The 25,169-nt window shown below is 47.3% G+C and overlaps 1 protein-coding gene across 1 annotated transcript in view; it reads right to left on the bottom strand.

The window, feature by feature from the left end:
* wnt2bb (wingless-type MMTV integration site family, member 2Bb) overlaps window positions 1-25,169 on the bottom strand; it is an 81,680-nt gene that overhangs the window by 49,491 nt on the left and 7,020 nt on the right. The window contains exon 2 of the mRNA XM_070859244.1: window positions 13,416-13,636. Within this exon, the coding sequence (XP_070715345.1) occupies window positions 13,416-13,636 (221 nt within the window). The remainder of the gene's footprint in view (window positions 1-13,415; window positions 13,637-25,169) is intronic.

The following is a 25,169-nucleotide window of genomic DNA, read 5'->3' as shown; positions in this document are numbered from 1 at the left end:
CATGACACTATTTCGAAGAAGAGCAGGGGAGTTCTCCCTGGTGTCATGTGGCCAATATTTAACCTTCAATCAACATCACTGAAAAAACAGATGATCTGGCCATTATCGCATTGCTGTTTGTGGGAGCTTGCTGTGTGCAAATTGACCGCCGCGTTTCCTACATGACAAAAGTGACTACATCTCATTGGCTGTAAAGCGCTTTGGGACGTCCTGTGGTCGTGAAGCATTGAAGCACTGCAGCATTGAAGCACTGACCACACTCGATCAGCTCCACTGGGCAGGCCACATAGTTCGCATGCCAGACACGAGGCTCCCTAAGCAATTGCTTGATGCGGAGCTCCTTCATGGCAAACGAGCCAAATGTGGGCAGCGGAAACGTTACAGGGACACCCTTAAAGCCTCCCTGATAAAGTGCGACGTCACCACTGACACCTGGGAGTCCCTGGTCGAAGACCGCCCGAGGTGGAGAAAGTGCATCCGGGAGGGCGTTGAGCTCTTCGAATCTCAACGGCGCGAACGTGAAGAGGTCAGACGCAGGCAGTGGAAGGAGCGCGTGGCAAACCAGTCCCACCCCTCCTTTCCCTCGACGCATATCAGTCCCACCTGTAACAGGGTCTGTGGCTCTCGAATTGGACTGTTCAGCCACCAAAGGACTCACTTTGGGAGTGGAAGCAAGTCTTCCTCGATCCCGAGGGACTGCCTATGATGATGATGATAATGGTCCTGAAAGGAGCTATAGAAATGCACGTCCTTTTTATTAAATGAACACCGTTTCATAGCATTGTTCCATTAAACAGGAGTGTGTAACATAAGAACATAAGAATTAGGAACAGGAGTAGGCCATCTAGCCCCTCGAGCCTGCTCCGCCATTCAATAAGATCATGGCTGATCTGGCCATGGACTCAGCTCCACTTACCCGCCCTCTCCCCGTTACCCTTAATTCCCTTATTGGTTAAAAATCTATCTATCTGTAACGCACGCCTGTTTCTAGCACTGCTACATTACACTGAAGGAGCAGTTTTCATATTGAAGCAACAATGTTTGATGTTGCTTGAAGGATATAGAAAGTATTATATTGATGTAACCTGCTCACTTTCCTCAGAAATATCTCAAAGCGCTTCATATATAATGAATTATTCGAATAGTTGCAGACAATGCAGCCATTCTGCAGTTAGTAATGTTGCACAAATAGTACTTGTATTATTGACCAGTATATTTGTTTTTTTTGCTGGTTTGGAGAGGACACCAGGTGAAATCCCTACTCTCCTCCGATTAGTGCCCTGGGTTCTTCAACAATCGGCAGAAGGAGCCTCAGTTCAACACATGAGGAGAGGGATGCAAAATACAGCGTGCGGTCATAGGAACATAGGAACCAGGGGAGGCCATTCAGCCCCTCCGGCCTGTCCCACCTTTCAATTAGATCATGGCTGATCTGCGACCTCCATCTACAAGATCAGCAAGAACTTGTATTTATATAGCAGCTTTAATGTAGTAAAACGTCCCAATGAGCTTCATAGGAGTGTTATCAAACAAAATTTTACGCTGAGCCACATAAGGAGATATTAGAACAGGAAAGAGATAGGTTTTGAATATAAGAACATAAGAAATAGGAGTAGGAGTCGGCCACTTGGCCACTCGAGCCTGCTCCACTATTTAATAAGATCATTGCTCATCTGATCATGGACTCAGCTCCACTTCCCTGCCCGCTCCCCATAACCCTTTACTCCCTTATCGCTCAAAAATCTGTCTATCTCCCCCTTAAATATATTCAATGACCTAGCCTCTAAAGCTCTCTGCGGCAGAGAATTCCACAGATTTACAAGCCGCCGAGAGAAGAAATTCCTCCTCATCTCTGTTTTAAATGGGCAGCCCCTTATTCTGAGACAACGTACACTAGTTTTAGTTTCCCCTATAAGTGGAAACATCCTCTCTGTATCCACCTTGTGTAGCCCCCTCATTATCTGATATGTTTCGATAAGATCACCTCTCATTCTTCTGAACTCCAATGAGCATAGGCCCATCCTACTCACCCTATCTTCGTAAGTCAACCCCCTCATCTCCGGAATCAACCTAGTGAACCTTCTCTGAACAGCCTCCAATGCAAGTATATCCTTCCTTAAATACAGAGACCAAAACTGCACACAGTACTCCAGCTGTGGCCTCATCAATACCCTGTACAGTTATAGCAGGACTTAGAAACATAGAAAATAGGTGCAGGAGTAGGCCATTCGGCCCTTCTAGCCTGCACCGCCATTCAATGAGTTCATGGCTGAACATGCAACTTCAGTACCCCATTCCTGCTTTCTCATCATACCCCTTGATCTCCATGGTAGTAAGAACTTCATCTAACACCTTTTTGAATATATTTAGTGAATTGGCCTCAACAACTTTCTGTGGTAGAGAATTCCACAGGTTCACCACTCTCTGGGTGAAGAAGTTTCTCCTCATCTCGGTCCTAAATGGCTTACTCCTTATCCTTAGACTGTGACCCCTGGTTCTGGACTTCCCCAACATTGGGAACATTCTTCCTGCATCTAACCTGTCTAAACCCATCAGAATTTTAAACGTTTCTATGAGGTCCCCTCTCATTCTTCTGAACTCCAGTGAATACAAGCCCAGTTGATCCAGTCTTTCTTGATAGGTCAGTCCCGCCATCCCGGGAATCAATCTGGTGAACCTTCGCTGCACTCCATCAATAGCAAGAATGTCCTTCCTTAGGTTAGGAGACCAAAACTGTGCACAATACTCCAGGTGTGGCCTCACCAAGGCCCTGTACAACTGTAGCAACACCTCCCTGCCCCTGTACTCAAATCCCCTCGCTATGAAGGCCAACATGCCATTTGCTTTCTTAACCGCCTGCTGTACCTGCATGCCAACCTTCAATGACTGATGTACCATGACACCCAGGTCTCGTTGCACCTCCCCTTTTCCTAATCTGTCACCATTCAGATAATAGTCTGTCTCTCTGTTTTTACCACCAAAGTGGATAACCTCACATTTATCCACATTATACTTCATCTGCCATGCATTTGCCCACTCACCTAACCTATCCAAGTCGCTCTGCAGCCTCATAGCATCCTCCTCGCAGCTCACACCGCCACCCAACTTAGTGTCATCCGCAAATTTGGAGATACTACATTTAATCCCCTCGTCTAAATCATTAATGTACAATGTAAACAGCTGGGGACCCAGCACAGAACCTTGCGGTACCCCACTAGTCACTGCCTGCCATTCTGAAAAATCCCCATTTACTCCTACTCTTTGCTTCCTGTCTGACAACCAGTTCTCAATCTATGTCAGCACACTACCCCCAATCCCATGTGCTTTAACTTTGCACATTAATCTCTTGTGTGGGACCTTGTCGAAAGCCTTCTGAAAGTCCAAATATACCACATCAACTGGTTCTCCCTTGTCCACTCTACTGGAAACATCCTCAAAAAATTCCAGAAGATTTGTCAAGCATGATTTCCCTTTCACAAATCCATGCTGACTTGGACCTATCATGTCACCTCTTTCCAAATGCGCTGCTATAACATCCTCAATAATTGATTCCATCATTTTACCCACTACCGATGTCAGGCTGACTGGTCTATAATTCCCTGTTTTCTCTTTCTCTCCTTTTTTAAAAAGTGGGGTTACATTGGCTACCCTCCACTCGATAGGAACTGATCCAGAGTCAATGGAATGTTGGAAAATGACTGTCAATGCATCCGCTATTTCCAAGGCCACCTCCTTAAGTACTCTGGGATGCAGGCCATCAGGCCCTGTGGATTTATCGGCCTTCAATCCCATCAATTTCCCCAACACAATTTCCCGACCAATAAGGATTTCCCTCAGTTCCTCCTCCTTACTAGACCCTCTGACCCCTTTTATATCCTGAAGGTTGTTTGCGTCCTCCTTAGTGAATACCGAACCTAAGTACTTGTTCAATTGGTCCGCCATTTCTTTGTTCCCCGTTATGACTTCCCCTGATTCTGACTGCAGGGGACCTACGTTTGTCTTTACTAACCTTTTTCTCTTTACATATCTATAGAAACTTTTGCAATCCGTCTTAATGTTCCCTGCAAGCTTCTTCTCATACTCCATTTTCCCTGCCCTAATCAAACCCTTTGTCCTCCTCTGCTGAGTTCTAAATTTCTCCCAGTCCCCGGGTTCGCTGCTATTTCTGGCCAATTTGTATGCCACTTCCTTGGCTTTAATACTATCCCTGATTTCCCTTGATAGCCACGGTTGAGCCACCTTCCCTTTTTTATTTTTACGCCAGACAGGAATGTACACTTGTTGTAGTTCATCCATGCGGTCTCTAAATGTCTGCCATTGCCCATCCACAGTCAACCCCTTAAGTATCATTCGCCAATCTATCCTAGCCAATTCATGCCTCATACCTTCAAAGTTACCCTTCTTTAAGTTCTGGACCATGGTCTCTGAATTAACTGTTTCATTCTCCATCCTAATGCAGAATTCCACCATATTATGGTCACTCTTCCCCAAGGGGCCTCGCACAACGAGATTGCTAATTAATCCTCTCTCATTACACAACACCCAGTCTAAGATGGTCTCCCCCCTAGTTGGTTCCTTGACATATTGATCTAGAAAACCATCCCTTATGCACTCCAGGAAATCCTCCTCCACCGTATTGCTTCCAGTTTGGTTAGCCCAATCTATGTGCATATTAAAGTCACCCATTATAACTGCTGCACCTTTATTGCATGCATCCCTAATTTCCTGTTTGATGCCCTCCCGAACATCACTACTACTGTTTGGAGGTCTGTACACAACTCCCACTAACGTTTTTTGCCCTTTGGTGTTCTGCAGCTCTACCCATATAGATTCCACATCATCCAAGCTAATGTCCTTCCTAACTATTGCATTAATCTCCTCCTTAACCAGCAATGCTACCCCACCTCCTTTTCCTTTTATTTTATCCTTCCTGAATGTTGAATACCCCTGGATGTTGAGTTCCCAGCCCTGATCATCCTGGAGCCACGTCTCTGTAATCCCAATCACATCATATTTGTTAACATCTATTTGCACAATTAATTCATCCACCTTATTATGTATACTCCTTGCATTAAGACACAAAGCCTTCAGGCTTGTTTTTTTAACACCCTTTTTCCTTTTAGAATTTTGCTGTACAGTGGCCCTTTTTGTTCTTTGCCTTGGGTTTCTCTGCCCTCCACTTTTCCTCATCTCCTTTCTGTCTTTTGCTTTTGCCTCCTTTTTGTTTCCCTCTGTCTCCCTGCATTGGTTTCCATCCCCCTGCCATATCAGTTTAACTCCTCCCCAACAGCACTAGCAAACACTCCCCCTAGGACATTGGTTCCAGTCCTGCCCAGGTCCAGACCGTCCGGTTTGTACTGGTCCCACCTCCCCCAGAACCGGTTCCAATGCCCCTCCCTGCTGCACCACTGCTCAAGCCACATATTCATCTGCGCTATTCTGCGATTCCTACTCTGACTAGCACGTGGCACTGGTAGCAATCCCAAGATTACTACTTTTGTGGTCCTACTTTTTAATTTAGCTCCTAGCTCCTTAAATTCGCTGCTTCTCTGCTTTTATACTCTATCCCCCTTGCAATAAAGGCCAACATTCCATTTGCCTTTCTGATCACTTGCTGTACCTGCATACTAACTTTTTGTGTTTCATGCACAAGGATCCCCAGGTCCCTCTGTACTGCAACACTTTGCAATTTTTCGCCATTTAAATTATAATTTGCTTTTCTATTTTTTCTGCCAAAGTAGATAACCTCACATTTTCCCACATTATACTCTATCTGCCAAACTTTTGCCCACTCACTTAGCCTGTCTATGTCCCTTTGCAGATTTTTTGTGTCCTCCTCACAATTTGCTTTCCCACCCATCTTTGTATCATCAGCAAACTTGGCTACATTACACTCGGTCCCGTCATCCAAGTCATTAATATAGATTGTAAATAGTTGAGGCCCCAATATCGACCCCACTTGTTAATGTTTCCCAACTGAAAAATGACCCATTTATCCTGACTCTCTGTTTTCTGTTAGTTAGCCAATCATCTATCCATGCTAATATATTAGCCCCAACCCTGTGAACATTTATCTTGTGCAGTAACCTTTTATGAGGCACCTTATCGAATGCCTTCTGGAAAACCAAATACACCACATCCACTGGTTCCCCTTTATCCACCCTGCTCGTTACATCCTCAAAGAACTCCAGCAAATTTGTCAAACATGATTTCCCTTTCATAAAACCATGCTGACTCTGCTTGATTGAATTATGCTTTTCCAAATGTCCCGCTACTGCTTCCTTAATAATGGACTCCAGCTTTTTCCCAACGACAGATGTTAGGCTAACTGGTCTATAGTTTCCTGCTTTTTGTCTGCCTCCTTTTTTAAATAGGGGCGTTAAATTTGCGGTTTCCCAATCCGCTGGGACCGCCCCAGAATCCAGGGAATTTTGGTAAATTACAACCAATGCATCCACTATCTCTGCAGCCACTTCTCTTAAGACCCTAGGATGTAAGGCATCAGGTCCAGGGGACTTGTCCGCCTATAGTCCCATTATTTTACTGAGAGGTAGCGATGTAGAGAGGTTCAGGGAGGGAATTCCAGAACTTAGGGTCCAGGCAGCTGAAGGCACGGCCGCCGATGGTGGAGCGATTAAAATGGGCAGATTTGAAGGTGCGCAGAGATCTCGACGGGTTGTAGGGTTGGAGGAGATTACAGAGCGAGGGAGGGGGTGAGGCCCATGTAGGGATTTGAAAATAAGCATGAGAATTTTAAAACTTTACCCGCTTGTGCTCCATATCCCCCGATACCCTTCCCTAACAAAAATCCATTGATCTCAGTCTTGAAAGCTCCAATTGTTCCCCCAGCACCCACAGCCTTTTTGGGGGAGTGAGTTCCAGATTTCCACTACCCATTGTGTGAAAAGTGCGTCCCAGCTTCACTGCTGAACGGCCTGGCTTTAATTTTATTATGCCCCCTTGATTTGGTTTCTCCCACCAGAACAAAGTTTCTCTCTATTGACACCATTGAACCCCTTTACAATCTCAATTAGATCACCCCTGAACCTTCATGGCGTGAAGTGTTTGGTCGTGGCTCACTCTTGGGCTACAGAGCACGACAGCCCGATAAAAAAGTATAAAGCGGACGGGCTGGGCAGGAGCGGGGGTGGTGGGGGGCGCAGAGGGATCTGCAGTAACCTTTGGTAGCAGTAAAAGCCTTTACCATACCAAGATTCTGAGGGGGATTGACAGGGTAGATGCTGAGAGGTTGTTTCCCCTGGCTCAAGTGTCTAGAACTAGGGGGCACAGTCTCAGGATGAGCGGTCGGCCATTTAAGACGGAGACAAGGAGGAATGTCTTCACTCAGAGGGTGGTGGATGCTGAGTCTCGAATATATTCATGGCCGAGATGGATAGATTTTTGGACCCTCGGGGAAATCAAGGGATATGGGGATCGGGTGAGAAAGTGGAGTTGAGGTCGAAGATCAGCCATGATCTTCTTGAATGGCAGAGCAGGCTCGAGGGGCCGTATGGCCTACTCCTGCTCCAAGTTCTTATGTTCTTATGTATTCACGGTTACTGACTGGGGCTGTGCAGATCGATCCAACCAGTTAATCCCTGAATTATTTCTGTTTGACTTTTCACCAGTTCGCCTGTGGAAATATTTACATCTCTTATTACTGTTTACACGTCTCAGCACAAAGACATGCTCCAACCAGCTACTTTAGGAGAGCAACCCGCTGCCTGAACTCTCGTAAAACGCGTGCTCTCTCTCTCCCTGCTGGGATCTGTTTACGCAGCCAGGCAAACGCAAATGTTGATCAAAACAACATTGTCGCAACGTTTATGGTGTTTTCTTCACTGAAAGCCCGAACCAACGGCAGCTATTTTGTGTGTGTGTGTGTATGTATGTACCACTTAAAAACAATACAACGCTGCTAAGGTGTAGTTATTAAATAAATACTTGCATTTCTATAGCATCTTTCACAACCTCTAGACGTCCCAAAGCGCTTTACAACCAATGAAGTACTTTTTGGAGTGTAGTCACTGATGTAATGTAGCAGCCAATTTGTGCACAGCAAGCTCCCACAAAGAATAATATGTTAACGACCAGATAATCTGTTTCAGTGATGTTGATTGAGGGATAAATATTGGCCCCAGGACACCGGGGATAACTCCCCTGCTCTTCCTCGAAATAGTGCCATGGGATCTTATACATCCACCTGAGAGAGCAGATGGGGCCTCGGTTTAACGTCTGATCTGAAAGACGGCACCTCCAACAGTGCGGCACTCCCTCAGCACTGCCCCTCCGACAGTGCGGCACTCTCTCAGCACTGCCCCTCCAACAGTGCGGCACTCCCTCAGTACTGCCCCTCCGACAGTGCAGCGCTCCCTCAATACTGCCCCTCCGACAGTGCGGCACTCCCTCAGTACTGCCCCTCCGACAGTGTGGCGCTACCTCAACACTGCCCTCCGACAGTGCGTCGCTCCCTCAGTATTGCCCCTCCGACAGTGCGACGCTCCCTCAGCACTGCCCCTCCGACAGTGCAGCACTCCCTCAGTACTGCCCCTCCGACAGTGCAGTGCTCCCTCAGTACTGCCCCTCCGACAGTGCAGTGCTCCCTCAGCACTGCCCCTCCGACAGTGCAGTGCTCCCTCTGTACTGCACTGGAGTATCAGGCTAGATTTATGTGCTCAAGTCTCTGGAGTGGGACTTGTACTCACAACCTTTTGACTCAGAGGCAACCCACTGAGCCACAGCTGACACTGATAGATTAAATACTGCAGGATATTCCTCAATCACCAGGCCCTGACAGATCCTGAATAATTTCTGCAGGATAACATAGAATTACACAGAACGTACAGCACAGAAACAGGCCGTTCGGCCCATCGGGCCCGTGCCGGTGTTTATACTCCACACCAGCCCCCTCCCACCCCTCTTCATCTCACCCCATCACCATATCCTTCTATTCCTTTCCCCCCTCATGCGTTTATCCAACTTCCCCTTAAATGCATCGATACTATTCACCTCAACCCTTCCCTGTGGCAGCGAGTTCCATATTCTCACCACTCTCTGGGTAAAGAAGTTACTCCTGATTTCCTTATTGGATTTTTTAGTCACTGTCTTATATTTATGGTCCCTAGTTTTGTTTTCCCACACAAGTGGAAACATCTTCTCTACATCTACGCTATCGAACCCCTTCATAATCCTAAAGACCTCTATTGGGTCATCCATGAGCCTTCTCGTTTCGAGAGAAGTGAGCCCCAGTGCCTGTCCAATCTTTCAGGCATTGTTGGAGGTGCTGTCCTTCACATGAGATGTTATACTCAGGCACCATCTGCTAGTGGTAGGACAGATTCCGTGATGTTCGCCTCAACCACTCCGTGCGGTAGTACGTTCCATGTTCTAACCACTCTCTGATAAAAGCACACTCTGCTGAAACTATCCTCCAGATATTCCTCCACTCACCAAGCTGTGTGAGGGACCCTGAATAAATACTCCAGGAGATTACCCCACTTCTCAGATCATAGAATCACAGAATTCTAGAAGTTTACAGCATAGAATGAGGCCATTTCGGTCCAACGACCCATGCCGGCCGACCAAGAGCTACCCAGCCTAATCCCACTGTCCAGCTCTTGGTCCGTAGCCCTGTAGGTTACGGCACTTCAGGCGCACATCCAAGTATTTTTTAAATGTGGTGAGGGTTTCTGCCTCTACCACCCTTTCAGGCCGTGAATTCCAGACCCCCACCACCCTCTGGATGAAGACATTTCCCCTCAAATCCCCTCTAAACCTCCTACCAATTACTTTAAATCTATGCCTCCTGGTTGTTGACCCCTCTGCTAAGGGAAATAGGTCCTTCCCATCCACTCAATCCAGGCCCCTCATAATTTTATACACCTCAATAAGGTCTCCCCTCAGCCTCCTCTGTTCCAAAGAAAACAAACCCAGCCTATCCAATCCAGCTAAAATTCTCCAGTCCCGGCAACATCCTCGTAAATCTCCTCTGTACCCTATCTCGTGCAATCACCACCTTTCCTGTAATGTGGTGACCAGAACTGCACGCAGTACTCCAGCTGTGGCCTAACCGGTGTTTTATACTGAAGGTCCCGAATCAGGATCGTCACTTTGTTCCGAAAACGGATATATTTTGTGTGGCGTCCCCTTTAATTCGAGACGTTGCCTTTTCAGAAGTAATTTCCAGGAAATGGTGTGCTGGCCAAAACTCAGCACCCAACAGCTAATCATGGCCATTGACATTCTGCAGGCTGTTGGCTCAGCACTGACACACTTAAAATGCACAGCCAGCAACGCTCGCCAAGGATCTGTGCGCTGGTGATTTGCCTTTAATTGCAGGAGATCTGCATGCACAGCGCAGAATAACAATGCACGGCTGGCTTACAACCTATGGCCTCGCCGCTGGACTCAAATCTCCCTAGCTACAACAACACACAACTTGTATTTATATAGTGCCTTTAACGTAGTGAAACATCCCAAGACGCTTCACAGGAGTGTTATAAGACAAAAAACAAAATATGGCACCGAGCTGCATAAGAAGAAATTACGGCATAACAAAAAGCTGGGTCAAAGAGGTCGGTTTTAAGGAGCGTCTTGAAGGAGGAAAGAGAGGTAGAGAGACGGAGATGTTTAGGCAGGGAGTTCCAGAGCTTGGGGCCCAGGCAACAGAAGGCACGGCCACGGATGGTGGAGCGATTATAATCAGGGATGCTCAAGAGGGCAGAATTAGAGGAGCGCAGAGATCTCGGGGGGAAGGTGGCCAGGGGGGTTGTGAGACTGGAGCAGGTTACAGAGATAGGGAAGGATGAGGCCAGACAGTAGAAAAGGGAGAACTAGCTGGAAGACAATCTAATATTTAATAGGAAGAAAGAAAGATAAAGAAAGAAATGATTTATATTTATATAGCACCTTTCACATCCTCAGGACATCACATCGTGCTTCACAACTAATGAATTACTTTTTCAGTGTAGTCCCTGGTTCCACCGCTTTAAGAACATAAGTATTAGGAGCAGGGGTCGGCCATTCGGCCCCTCGAACCTGCTCCGTCATTCAATGAGATCATGGCTGATCTTCGACCTCAACTCCACTTTCCCACCCAATTCCCATATCCCTTGATTCCCCGAGACTCCAAAAATCTAGTGATCTCAGTCTTCAATATACTCAACGACTGAGCATTCATAGCATAGAAACATAGAAAATAGGAGCAGTAGTAGGCCATTCGGCCCTTCGAGCCTGCACCGCCATTCAATATGATCATGGCTGATCCTCTATCTCAACACCATATTCCCGCTATAGAAGCACTGCTTCATTGCTGCCCTGAGGTATAAAATATATCAAAGGTCCCTGGTACACTGCTAAGGACTGCTAAGAATCCAATCAGAATCTTATTAAAAATCACAAATTTCTTGAAACAACAATTTGCCATGAAATTGACGTCACTCCCATTAGGAAATGAATCGATCCCTGTTACTATTTGGGTTGGCAACTCTGATTGGACATATTTCTGGAGGTTTCATCACATGACCTGCTGCCTTCTTACACCGGTTGCAAAGTGAACAGACTCTTTATCATAGAATCATAGAACGGTTACGGCACAGCAGGAGGGCATTTGGCCCATCGAGCCCGTGCCGGCTCTCTGCAAGAGCACCTCAGCCAGTCTCACTCCCCCGCCCTTTCCCCGTAGCCCTGCAATATTCTTTCCTTCAGGGACTTATCCAATTCCCTTTTGAAAGCCACGATTGAGTCTGCCTCCACCACCCTCTCAGGCAGCGCATTCCAGATCCTAACCACTCGCTGCGTAAAAACGTTTTTCCTCGTGTCGCCTTTGGTTCTTCAGCCAATCGCCTTAAATCTGTGTCCTCTGGTTCTCGACCCTTCCACCAATGGGAACAGTTTCTCTCGATCTACTCTGTCCAGACCCCTCATGATTTTGAACACCTCGATCAAGTCTCCTCTCAACCTTCTCTGTTCCAAGGAGAACAACCCCAGCTTCTCCAATCTATCCACATAACTGAAGTCCCTCATCCCTGGAACCATTCTCGTAAATTTTTTCTGCGCCCTTTCTAAGGCCTTCACATCCTTCCTAAAGTGCGGTGCCCAGAATTGGACACAATACTCCAGTTGGGTCTGAACGCGTGTTTTATAAAGGTTGGATCATTCTTGACTGTCACTCAATTAGTTTTTAACCCCCCAACTGAAATATTTTTATAATATTGTTCAAAATCATGAGGGGTCTGGACAGAGTAGATCGAGAGAAACTGTTCCCATTGGCGGAAGGGTCGAGAACCAGAGGACACAGATTTAAGGCGATTGGCTGAAGAACCAAAGGCGACATGAGGAAAAAACGTTTTTACGCAGCGAGTGGTGAGGATCTGGAATGTGCTGCCTGAGAGGGTGGTGGAGGCAGACTCAATCGTGGCTTTCGAAAGGGAGTTGGATAAGTCCCTGAAGGAAAAAATGAGCAGGGCTCCGGGGAAAGGGCGGGGGAGTGGGACTGGCTGAGGTGCTCTTGCAGAGAGCCGGAACAGGCTTGACGGGCCGAATGGCCTCCTTCCGTGCTGTAACCGTTCTATGATTCTAACTACTATTAAGATTGAAAGTGTTGAAAGAAAATTACAAACACAATTGTTTTTTAATGAGCCTATGATTTCTCACAGCGGTTCCCTGGAGATGAATCGTCAGTCCCTGGAGAATCCTGGACAATCTATTTAACTATTAAAGTTGAGGTTTACAATTGAATATATCATAGAACGAATCATAGAAAGTTACAGCACGGAAGGAGGCCATTACGCCCCATCGTGTCCGCGCCGGCCGACCAAGAGCTATCCAGCATAATCCCACTCTCCAGCTCTCGGTCCATAGCCCTGTGGGTTACGGCACTTCAAGTGCACATCCAGTACTTTTTAAATGGGGTGAGGGTTTCTGCCTCTACCGCCCTTTCAGGCCGTGAGTTCCAGACCCCCACCACCCTCTGGGACAAAAAAGTTCTCCTCAACTCCCCTCTAAACCGCCTACCAATTATTTTATAGTGAAACTGCTCACAACCTCATTCAATGTGAATCTTTGGAATTCTCTGCCATCAGAGGGCTGTGGATGCTCAGTCATTGAATATATTCAAGACTGAGATCGATAGATGTTTGGACTCGAGGGGAATCAAGGGATATGGAGATTGGGCGGGAAAGTGGAGTTGAGGTTGAAGATCAGCCATGATCTTATTGAATGGTGGAGCAGGCTCAAGGGGCCGAATGGCCGACCCCTATAAATGAGGCTGTGTTGGAGTGGGGCATACATTAAAATGGGGGACATTTGAACACCAGCCTTCGCCTCCTTTCACACTCCAGCTATCGGACACTTGCCCATCTTTGCTTGCTTACCAATTTAAAACTAGAAAGTTTTCTTTTGAAAGAAAAACTTACTACGCAACATTACTTTGCCAAATACAGTGTGGTCCCGGGCCAGGGTGCTACAGTTCCACCTGTGGTGTCGGAATTGGTGTTGGCACTCTCGGATCCATTCCTTGGCTCCTTCCCCGATCGACTGCATGATGTCGGGGTGCTTCTGGCACAGTTGCCGCTGCTTGTTGACCAGTCCCGGGATGTTGTCACAGATCACGCGGGCTCCCAGAGCCCCAATGTACCTGCGGGAGAGACCAGTGCCGTTAGATCACACCGCCACCTTCCAACATCCCCACTACAATTTCACTTTACACTCACTCCCTCCACCACCGGCGCCCCCTGGCTGCAGTGTGCACCATCTACAAGATGCACTGCAGCAACTCGCCAAGGCTTCTTCGGCAGCACCTCCCAAACCCGCGACCTCCACCACCTAGAAGGACAAGGGCAGCAGGCGCATGGGAACGCCACCATCTCAAAATTCCCCTCCAGGTCACACACCATCCTTGTTATGGTTTCGGTACGACCTCACAAACACACAGGCTTTAAGATGGCTGATAACTTCAGGAACCAGTCAGGTAACTTGTTGTAAACTGCAATGGCCGCAATGCCACAGTACTCCACTGGGTGGAGCTATATATATTATACTAGTCCCTCCTTAATGAAGAAGTAATTATAACAAACAATCATCATACATAACTTGCATGGTTATACATAACAAAAGATATGGACTTATTTTGCCAAATTTATAAATCAAGCTTAACCACTTGTTTTCTGTTTTGAAGAGGATACCTTCACTCTTGAACAGAACCTTCCAAACATGGTGTCAAACTTAGACTCATCCTAGGCTGATCCTGAGGAAAGTTTTCCTCCAAGGGTTGCCCTTGATTGAGAACATTATCTCTAAGATAGATCGATGGAATTGGGCTACACCCATTGTTGTTGTACCTCAGGTCGATGGTAAGGTAAGGTTGTGTGGTGATTATAAAGTAACCATAAACAAAGTTCTAGAGGGTAATCTCCCCGCAACCTTACCTTACCATCAGACTTAGGTATAACTACAATGGGTGTAGCCCAATTACATAGATCTATCTCAGAGATAATGTTCACAAACTTCAGGAGGTGACTTGTTCCCTTTTTATTGTTGTAAACAGCACTGGCTGCAATGCCACAGTACTCCACTGGGTGGAGCTATATATATTAGAATCCTGACTGGGAAATATATCGGCCGTTCCTTCATCGTCGCTGGGTCACAATCCTGGAACTCCCTCCCTAACAGCACTGTGGGAGCACCTTCACCACACGGGACTGCAGCGGTTCAAGAAGGCGGCTCACCACCACCTTCTCAAGGGGCGATTAGGGATGGGCAATAAATGCCGGCCTTGCCAGCGACGCCCACATCCCAGGAACGAATAACAAAAAAAAATTATTGGCTTAGAATCAGACAAGTATACAGCAGAGAAGGAAACCATTCGGCCCATTGCGTCTCTCTGAAAGGGCTATCCAATTACTCCACGCCCCCTGCTCTCTCCCCCATAGTCCTGCAAATGTTTCCTTTTCAAATATTTATCCAATTCTCTTTTGAAAGTTACGATTGAACCTGCTTCCCACCACCTTTTCAGGCAGCGCGTTCCAGATCACAACTCACCGCATTAAAACAATTTCTCTTCATCTCCCGCCCTGGTTTTTGTTTTGTTAATTATCTTCAATTTGTGTCCTCTGGTTCCTGACCCTCCTGCCAGCGGAAATAGTTTCTCTTTATTTACTCTGTCAAAATCCTTCATCATTTCCAACACCTCGATTAAATCTTCCCTTGACCTTCTGCTTAATTCACTTTTTTTTTGGAGAAAATTATGACAAAATAAAAATAAGGATAAATTTTCACTTTAGGCAGTGGTGGAAAGCAGTCGGTAGCTGATTGGCCGTTCTCTACACACCCCACCCAGTCCTTGGGGGGAGGGGTGTATACCGGGCGGCTAATCCACTATCGCCCGTTTACTTCCACTGCTGAAAGGGAACATCTATCCCCCTAATGCTCATGTGATTTTCCACTCTCAATTCCCTTGTCTCCATTCAGAACGGGAGCTGCTTAGGTAATCGATATCAGGCTGCAATCAAACCCTCCTACCAGTAGAGGTGCTGCAGCAGGAGGGTGACACGTTAACATAGGCTATTTCTATTATAACGATAATAGAACCAGGTGTGCAGAGGAAACGTTTCAGGGACATCCTCAGAGCCTCCTTGATAAAATGCAACATCCCCACCGACACCTGGGAGTCCCTGGCCAAAGACCACCCTAAGTGGAGGAAGTGCATCCGGGAGGGCGCTGAGCACCTCGAGTCTCGTCACTGAGAGCATGTAGAAACCAAGCGCAGGCAGCGGAAGGAGCGTGCGGCAAACCAGACTCCCCAACCACCCTTTCCTTCAACCACTGTCTGTCCCACCTGTGACAGAGACTGTAGTCTCAGGACCTGGCCTGTTCTGGATAAGGGATTTTTCCGGACGAGGGGTGGTCACATTAAATTGGATGGCACAGGTACTGAGCAATGGGATATCGGGGCTGGCTGGCTTGGGGCAGGGAGTGCGGCAGAGAGATCATGGTGGGGGAGGGGGCAGTGGATCGTGGGGTCAGGCCAGCGACAGCGAGAAAGGACTTCAATTTGTTCAATTTGTTCATGTCAGAGCTCTGCGCATGCGCCACCTGGTGGCCAGAAATGGTTCTGGACGAGGGGTGGTTCCGGATAAGGGAGTTCTGGATAAGGGAGGTTTAACATGTAGTTCTTAATAGCAATGTGTTGCTATGAATTCTTAAGCAAAGAACCCTTGAAGCAAATACATTACAGCGACCTGGTCCGATTATCGCTCACCCTCCAACTCTGCTACACCTGATGTCCATCCACAGTGCAATGCCATGAGCAATCAACTAGTTATATCTAATGCAAGCATTAAACAACAGACTTTAACCCTCCTCCTTTACACTAGATTACAAGTATAATTTCTGTAACTCCACCCTGTGGATGTATTGTGTTACTGCTACTAAAGGTGAATAAATGAGTCAGCTGACCAGAAGCTTCCGGAACTTCTGAGATGCTGTCTGCCATTATAGAAAGCTGTGTGTGCTGTGCTCTGTGAATATATCACAACAGGCACCTTTTAAAAGCTTTTAAATATTAAAAAAAATATTTAATTTACTAGGAAATTGACTGCTGCACACCAATGAAACTAGTCATTTGCAGTTATTTAAAACCGTGTTACTCACAGGTGGTGGACGAGAAACTCTGAATAAACAAAAAGCTTTTTTTTTGTGAGGAATCCATTTTCAGTTGCATGAATCAAACTGCACCAGGTTATCGCTCTTAACAATAGCAAGGAATGTTTTGTAATGCAAGAATAGAATCCAATCACATTCTAAAACGCTGCCCGATCGCGCGGGTTCGTGGACAATTCTACGTTCGGTGATGTGCAAATGAGGTTGAGCAGAAACTTGAGCAAATAATTCAATATGAGACAGATAGATTTCTAGACACAAAAGACATTAAGGGGTATGGGGAGAAAGCGGGAATATGGTGTTGAGATAGAGGATCAGCCATGATCATATTGAATGGCGGTGCAGGCTCGAAGGGCCGAATGGCCTACTACTGCTCCTATTTTCTATATTTCTAAAGTTAGCACAGTTTTTGAGCGCAGTTTGTGCCTGGATTGCCAAAGTCGAAACTCCAGCCCGTAATGTGTAATGAACATCCGAAACACAGCAGCCTACGCTTCCTACATTGTGAAAATCTCGGCTGACATTCCAGTGAGGTACTGAGGGAGTGCCATATTGTCGGAGGTGCCGTCTTTCGGATGAGATGCTAAACTTTCAGGTGGACCATGGCGCTCTCTCTCTCTCGAAGAAGAAGAGCAGGGGAGTTATCCCCGGTGCCTTGGGGCCAATATTTATCCCTCAATCAACATAACAAAAAAACAGATTATCTGGTCATTATCATATTGCTGTGTGTGGGAGCTTGCTGTGCGTAAATTGGCGTTTCCCACATTACAACAGTGACTACACACCAAAAAGTATTTCATTGGCTGTAAAGCGCTTTGGGGCATCCTGAGGTCGTGAAAGGCGCTATATAAATGCAAGTCTTACTTTTCTCCCCCCTATTTGATCATGCCTGAAGCTGCCTCACAGCGTTTCTTCATACCTTGTTCTCTATTTCCCTTCTTACCCTAAAAACACTGCATGACAAACTGCACAGGATTATATTGGATATACGGCACAGAAACAGGCCATTCGGCCCAACCCGTCCATGCCGACGTCCATACCTGTGTAAAAAAATGTTCCCTCATCTCGCCTCTGGTTATTTTGCCAATCATCTTCAATCTGTGTCCCTCTGGTTACCGGGCCTCCTGCCACTGGAAACAGTGTCTCCTTATTTACTCCATCAAAACCCGTCTGCTCTCTCAGCTGGACGCAAACGATCCCATGGCAATATTTTGAAGACGAGCAAGGGGAGTTACACAGGATTACACGGGATATACGGCACAGACACAGGCCATTCGGCCCAACCAGTCCATGCCGGCGTTTATGCTCCACTCGAGCCTCCTCCCGTCTTTCCTCATCTAACTCTATCAGCATAACCCTTTATTCCCTTCTCCCCCATATGCTTGTCCAGCCTCCCCTTAAATACATCGATACTATTCGCCTCAACCCCTCCCTGTGGCAGTGAGTTCCACATTCTCACCGCTCTCTGGGTAAAGAAGTCTCTCCTGAACTCCCCATTGGATTTATTAGTGACTATCTTATATTGATGGCCTCTAGTTATGCTCTTTTCCACAAGTGGAAACATTCTCTCTGTATCCACTCTATCAAAACCTTTCATCATTTTAAAAACCTCTATTAGGTCACCCCTCAGCCTTCTTTTTTCAAGAGAAAAGAGATCCAGCCTGTTCATCATTTTCATAAGAACATAAGAAATAGGAGCAGGAGTCGGCCATTCGGACCCTGGAGCCTGCTCCACCATTTAATACGATCATGGCTGATCTGATCATGGACTCAGCTCCACTTCCCCGCCCGCTCCCCATGACCCTTCACTCCCTTTTCGTTCAATAATCTGTGTATCTCCGCCTTAAATATATTCACTGACCCAGCCTCCACAGCTCTCTGGGGCCGAGAATTCCAAAGATTCATGACCCTCTGAGAGAAGAAATTAATCCTCATCTCAGTTTTAAATGGGCGACCCCTTATTCCGGCTGTTATCACCAGCCACTCCTCTCTCTCTGCTGTCCCTTCACACTAACACCTAACCCACAGCTGCTGAAAATGTCGCGGTCCCTTGTGCCACACCAGGAAGAGGAGAGCAGCCTCTCTCGATCTGACCCTCGCAAGCACCGTCTCCGAGACTGGCATCACACGTACTTTAGAGGCTAGGCTGGGTGATGGGGGGTCTTCACGTGGTGAATCACCGGCCACAAGTGTGCAACAACAACAACACCAACTTGTATTTATATAGCGCCTGTAATGTAGTGAAACGTCCCAAGGCGCGTCGCAGGAGTGTTATGAGATTAAAAAAATTTGGCACTGAGCCGCATAAGGAGAAACCAGCACAGGTGACCAAAAGGTGGGGGTGAAGACTCAGGCTTAGTCGCTAAGACCCCTTTAAACCCCCACGCCCCACCCCAACAACCCCCCCCCCCCAACCCCACTAGAAAAACCCAGTGCTGGGAGTGGATACCAGGAACATTGATCCAGCCTCCCTGCACAGTTTAACCATTCAGACGCTCTCAGAAAAGACCAGCAGAGAGTCAGAAGCAAAACACTGTGAATGCTGGCATTCAAAATAAAAACAGATAAAGCTGGAAATCTCAGCAGTTGTTGCGGAGGGTCATCGACCTGGAGCATTAACTCTGTTTCTCTCCATTGCTGCCGCCTGACCCGGTGAGATTTCCAGCATTTTCTGTTTTTATGTTAGTCAGAAGCACCTCACTTTCCGTGCCTCTCCGAAGGTGCTGTGGGATCTATCAGCCCTTGCCCTCATCTGCTCTCCTCTGGCGAGTGGACAGAGAGCGTGGCACAAGGAGGCGATTACTGTTCCGTCCAGCCGATCCACAAGTGCCAGATTTTGCCCGTCCACCATTAGAGGTTTGCAGCACAGAAGGAGGCCGTTCAGTCCATCGTATGTGCACAGGGTCTATGCTGGGCAAGTGTCCTCACCTTGGGAGAATCCTACACGAGGAATACTGGGAAGATGTATCAGCACAGGCTATGCAGTCAATGGGTGTGTGCATCATCATCACAGGCAGTCCCTCGGAATCGAGGAAGACTTGCTTCCACTCTAAAAATGAGTCCTTAAGTGGCTGAACAGTCCAATACGAGAACCACAGTCCCTGTCACAGGTGGGGCAGATAGTCGTTGAGGGAAAGGGTGGGTAGGGAGTCTGGTTTGCCGCACTCTCCTTCCGCTGCCTGCGCTTAATTTCTGCATGCTCTCGGCGTTGAGACTCGAGGTACTCAGTGCCCTCCCGGATGCACTTTCTCCACTTAGGGCGGTCTTTGGCCAGGGTCTCCCAGGTGTCGGTGGGGATGTTGCACTTTATCAGCGAGGATTTGAGGGTGTCCTTGTAACGTTTCCTCTGCCCACCTTTGGCTCGTTTGCCGTGAAGGAGTTCCAAATAGAGTGCTTGCTTTGGGTGTCTCGTGTCAGGCACGTGAACAATGTGGCCTGCCCAGCGGAGCTGGTCGAGTGTGGTCAGTGCTTCAATGCTGGGGACGTTGGCCTGGTCGAGGACGCTAACGTTGGTGCGTCTGTCCTCCCTGGGGATTGGCAAGATCTTGCGGAGACATCGTTGGTGGTATTTCTCCAGCGACTTGAGGTGCCTCCTGTACATGGTCCATGTCTCTGAGCCATACAGGAGGGAGGATATTACTACAACCCTGTAGACCATGAGCTTGGTGGTAGATTTGAGGTCCTGGTCTTCAAACACTCTTTTCCTTAGGCGGCCGAAGGCTGCGCTGGCGCACTGGAGGTGGTGTTGAATCTCGTCGCCAATGTCTGCTCTTGTTGATAGGAAGCTCCCGAGGTCTGGGAAATGGTCCACATTGTCCAAGGCCGCGCCGTGCACCTTGATGACTAGGGGGCAGTGCTGTGCGGTGGGGACAGGTTGGTGGAGGACCTTTGTCTTACGGATATTTATTGTAAGGTTCATGCTTTCGTATGCCTCAGTGACTATGACTTGGAGTTCAACCAATGGGTGCGTGCACAGTAGCAAGGGCCTCAGTGCTGCCTTGGAACAGAAGGGCAGAATTAAGCTGTTTGTTGCTCACTGATTGAAAGTTAGGTGCAGGCAAAAAAAGAGGAATTTAAAGTGAGGTCTTTCCTACTCTGAGCTCGGCCCGACAATGGTGGTCACGGGTTCGGCCGGGCCGCCAACAGGCAGGCCCTCTTGGGTGCTAGGCCGCTGGCCTGGCCCAAACCAGGTGGGCTTAACTGTCCTCGGGGCCTGCTTCAGTCAAGAAAATAGCCCAACACCACCTGGTTACAGTTTTCATCATCGGGGATTTCGATGATACTATTCGCAGTGAAAAACATTTCCAGCCGCTCCACACATGCTCCGAAAGTCTCACGGTTGCGATGAAATTCACCCAAGCGCCCTGTCATTCCCACAGGCGCAGCCATCTGGATTCTGCCAGTTCAGCCAAGTGAGCTTGTAATTTAACTTGGATTTTTATCTGTGCTGCAAGCAAAGGTCCTCTCTGGTCTCTCTGTTCATTGGCTGGAATCATCCACCAACAAAAATTTCAGCTTGGGTATCCAGAAATCCTATCCTTCATCGCCAATGTGATATATTCTTTACACGCTCACAAACATGCAGACTTTAAGATGGCTGTTAACTCCAAGAACTTGTCAGGCGACTTGTCACCTGATGGTTTATTGTGAATGCAATGCAATGGCTGCATTACCACAGTAGTCCACTAGGTGGAGCAATTGTCCACTAGGTGGCGCTACATTGCACTAACTAAACCCCATGCAGAGTTCTCCCTTTAACTGAAGGGGAGGGATGTTGTGACGTGAGCTGTACTGATGACACTGCTCGACTTCCACCCTGCTCCTGACCGACTCCCACCTCAGTCTGCATAGTCTACATAGTCTGCATTACAACAGTGACTGCACTTCCAACAGTACTTCATTGGCTATAAAGCACTTTGGGACATCCTCAGGTCATATAAGGGGCTACAGAAATGCAAGTCTTTCTTTCTTTCTGTACGTGGGAGTAATTATATATTCCATGTTTTGGGGGGTTAATTATATATTCCATCTTCCATAGAATCTTAGTTAACCCTTACCACTGGACCAAGACCTAGCTCTGTCAAGCCCGTGTGGTGACTGGTGTGCAACGGCCACCCCACGTTAAAAAAATCCACCCACAGGCATCTTCCACCCTTCGGGACCTGGAATATTGAAACATAGAAACATAGAAAATAGGTGCAGGAGTAGGCCATTCGGCCCTTCGAGCCTGCACCGCCATTCAATATGATCATGGCTGATCATGCAACTTCAGTACCCCATTCCTGCTTTCTCTCCATACCCCTTTGATCCCTTTAGCTGTAAGGGCCACATCTAACTCCCTCTTGAATATATCTAACAAACTGGCACCAACAACTTTCTGCGGTAGAGAATTCCACAGGCTCACAATTCTCCGAGTGAAGAAGTTTCTCCTCATCTCGGTCCTAAATGGCTTACCCCTTATCCTGAGACTGTGACCCCTGTTTCTGGACTTCCCCAACATCGGGAACATTCTTCCTGCATCTAACCTGTCCAATCCCGTCAGAATTTTAGATGTTTCTATGAGATCCTCTCTCATTCTTCTAAATTCCTGTTAACTTATCCGTTTTTGGCGTGGAAGCAAGTCATCTTCGATACGAGGGACTGCCTAAGAAGAGAAGAAACCTGCAGCACAGAAGGAGGCTATTTGGCCCAAACACTGTCCGGAGGGAAACAAAAGTTCAAAGATCTCAATTTCGCTCTGCTCTCCTCCCCTTGGATTGGGGCGGAGAAAAGTGTTTTACAACGGCCGGTGAGTCCACTTTCAGTCGGGGGGTGCAATTACAGCCCCGGAATATACAACTAACCTTCCAAATCCTTTTGCTCAGAGAGTTGTGGAGATGTGCAACGCTCTACCTGAAAAGGTGGTGGCAGCTGATTTCATCAATAATTTTCAGAGGGAGTTGGACGGGTCCTTGAGCATAAGGAGAATTACAGGGTGACGGTCAAAAACTGGGGATGTGGGACTGAGCACAACTGCTCTTTCAAAGAGCTGGCACAGGCATGATGGGCCGAATGGCATCCTTCTGTGCTGTCGGTTTCTAAGATTCTACGGAATATGGAATATATAATTAACCTCCCAAAACATGGAATATATAATTAAGTCTCCAAAACATGAAATATATAATTACCCCCCAAAACATGGAATATATAATTACCCCCATGTACAGAAAGAAAGACTTGTATTTCTGTAGCCCCTTACATGATCTCAGGACGTCCCAAAGCGCTTTACAATCAATGAAGTACTTTTGGAGTGTAGTCACTGTTGTAACGCAGACTATGTAATCACCCCATCAATGCCTAAAATATAACAAAGACTCCCACACACAGAATATATAATGAACACCCTGACGCAAAATATATCGGAAAAGTCTCCTGAAAGTAGATATAGGATACCTCCCATTGAAGAATATATTATAAATGCTCCCAAACGCAGAATACATTATGAACACCTCCTAAAGCAGAACGCATCATAAATCTTCAGATCATGGAATAATGTCCCAAACACAACATTTATAATAAATACTCCAAAAGTAGAAAGTATGTTAAATGCCCAAGCACAGAGGGTTGGAGATTTGGTTGGAGGCTAATTCGGGCACCAATGCCAGTGCTGGTGGCTCTGAGTCCTTTATCGCCCCTGGTCCGTGCTTTCCAGGGGCGATAAGCGATTGAATTTCTACCCCAGAATGTATAATAAAATCCTGAAACACCGCCTACATAGTCCCTCAAAGACAGAAAATATATTCAGCCCCAAGCACAGAATGTATAATAAACAGCCTAAATGCAGGATATATAAGAACATAAGAAATAGGAGCAGGAGTCGGCCATATGGCCCCTTGAGCCTGCTCCGCCATTCAATAAGATCGTGGCTGATCTGATCATGGACTCAGCTCCACTTACCTGCCTGCTCTCCATAACCCTTTATTCCCTTATCACTCAAAAAATCTGTCTATCTCCGCCTTAAATATATTCAATGACACAGTTCTCTGGGACAGAGAATTCTATACATTTACAACCCTTTAAGAGAATAAATTTCTCCTCATCTCAGTTTTAAATGGTTGGCCCCTTTTATGTAATAAATGTCCCAAAGTGAACATAAGAACATAAAGATTAAGAGTAGGAGTAGGTCATTTCATCCCTCGAGCCTGCGCTGCCATTCAGCAAGATCATGGCTGATCCTCTACCTCAACTTCAATTTCCCGCTCGATCCCCATATCCCTTGATTCCCCGAGAGTCCAAAAATCTATCTCTCTCAGCCATGAATATACTTAACGACTCAGCAATCACAGCCCTCTGGGGTAGAGAATTCCAAAGATTCACTACCTTCTGCATGAAGAAATTCCTCCTCATCTCAATGCTAAACAGCCGGCCCCTTATCCTGAGACTGTGACCCCTGGTTCTGGATTCTTCAGACAAGGGATATAATCTCACAGCATCTACCCTGTCAATCCCCCTCAGAATCTTGTATACTTCAAATGAGATCACCTCTCATTCTTCTAAACTCCAGAGAGTATAGGCCCAATCTACTCAATTACCCATTCTACTGAAATGTAACATATCCCCAAACACAGAATTTATAACAAGCCTGCAAAAAGCAGAATATACGGGATATATATTGAACTGGCCAAACGCTAGATGTATAATGATAGATAATGAATTACAAATACAGTATTTTTTTTATTCATTCATGGGATATTGACGTCACTGGCAAGGCCGGCAGTTATTGCCCCCGAGAAGGTGGTGGTGAATACAACTGAGTGTCTCGCTGGGCCACTTCAGAGGGCAGTTAAGAGCCAACAACATCGCAGTGGGTCTGGAGTCACATATAGGCCCAGACCGGGTAAGGACGGCAGATTTCCTTCCCTAAAGGACATTAGTGACCCAGACGGGTTTTTAACGACAATCCGATAGTTTCATGGTCACCATCACTGCCGCCAGGGGCTAAAACTTAATTGTCGCTTCGTTTGGTGGGGGAGGGAGGGGGGGGGGGGGTGAAGGGCGGTAACATCCTGGAGGCGGGACATTTTGCGGCAGGCGCGGAAGCCCCCCGCCCGCTAACTTTGGGTTGCTGTCCCCGGAAGGAAGGAAGTGGAGCGCTTCTTCCCGCTGCAGTGACGGAGCGCTCGCCTCAGCAGCGCCACGCACTGGGCCGCGTTGCGCTGCCGCGTACGAGGGGCTCGTCCCTCATTTAAAGGGAAGGGCCCAAGCTGCGTACCCTGCCGATGAAGAAGCCACATACCGGGGAGCGGAGGGTGCCGAGCGATCGCGACACACGAACCCGCCAACAATCCGCGACCAGAGCAGCGACGGAAACAGCACGTTTATTTTCCTCAGCCGCCTCGCCGTTAAACCTCTCTCCCCCCCGGTAGCGGCCGGCCTCCAGGTACGCCCCCATGCCCCCCCCCCCCCACCCCCGACAAATCTGTCACTGTCGTTGCCCGGCGCTGCTTCAGGGGGAGGAACCCAATTTCAAG

Source organism: Pristiophorus japonicus, chromosome 17, assembly GCF_044704955.1.
Source record: "Pristiophorus japonicus isolate sPriJap1 chromosome 17, sPriJap1.hap1, whole genome shotgun sequence".
Lineage (NCBI taxonomy): Eukaryota > Metazoa > Chordata > Chondrichthyes > Pristiophoridae > Pristiophorus > Pristiophorus japonicus.
This window is presented reverse-complemented; position numbering and strand designations above follow the sequence as displayed.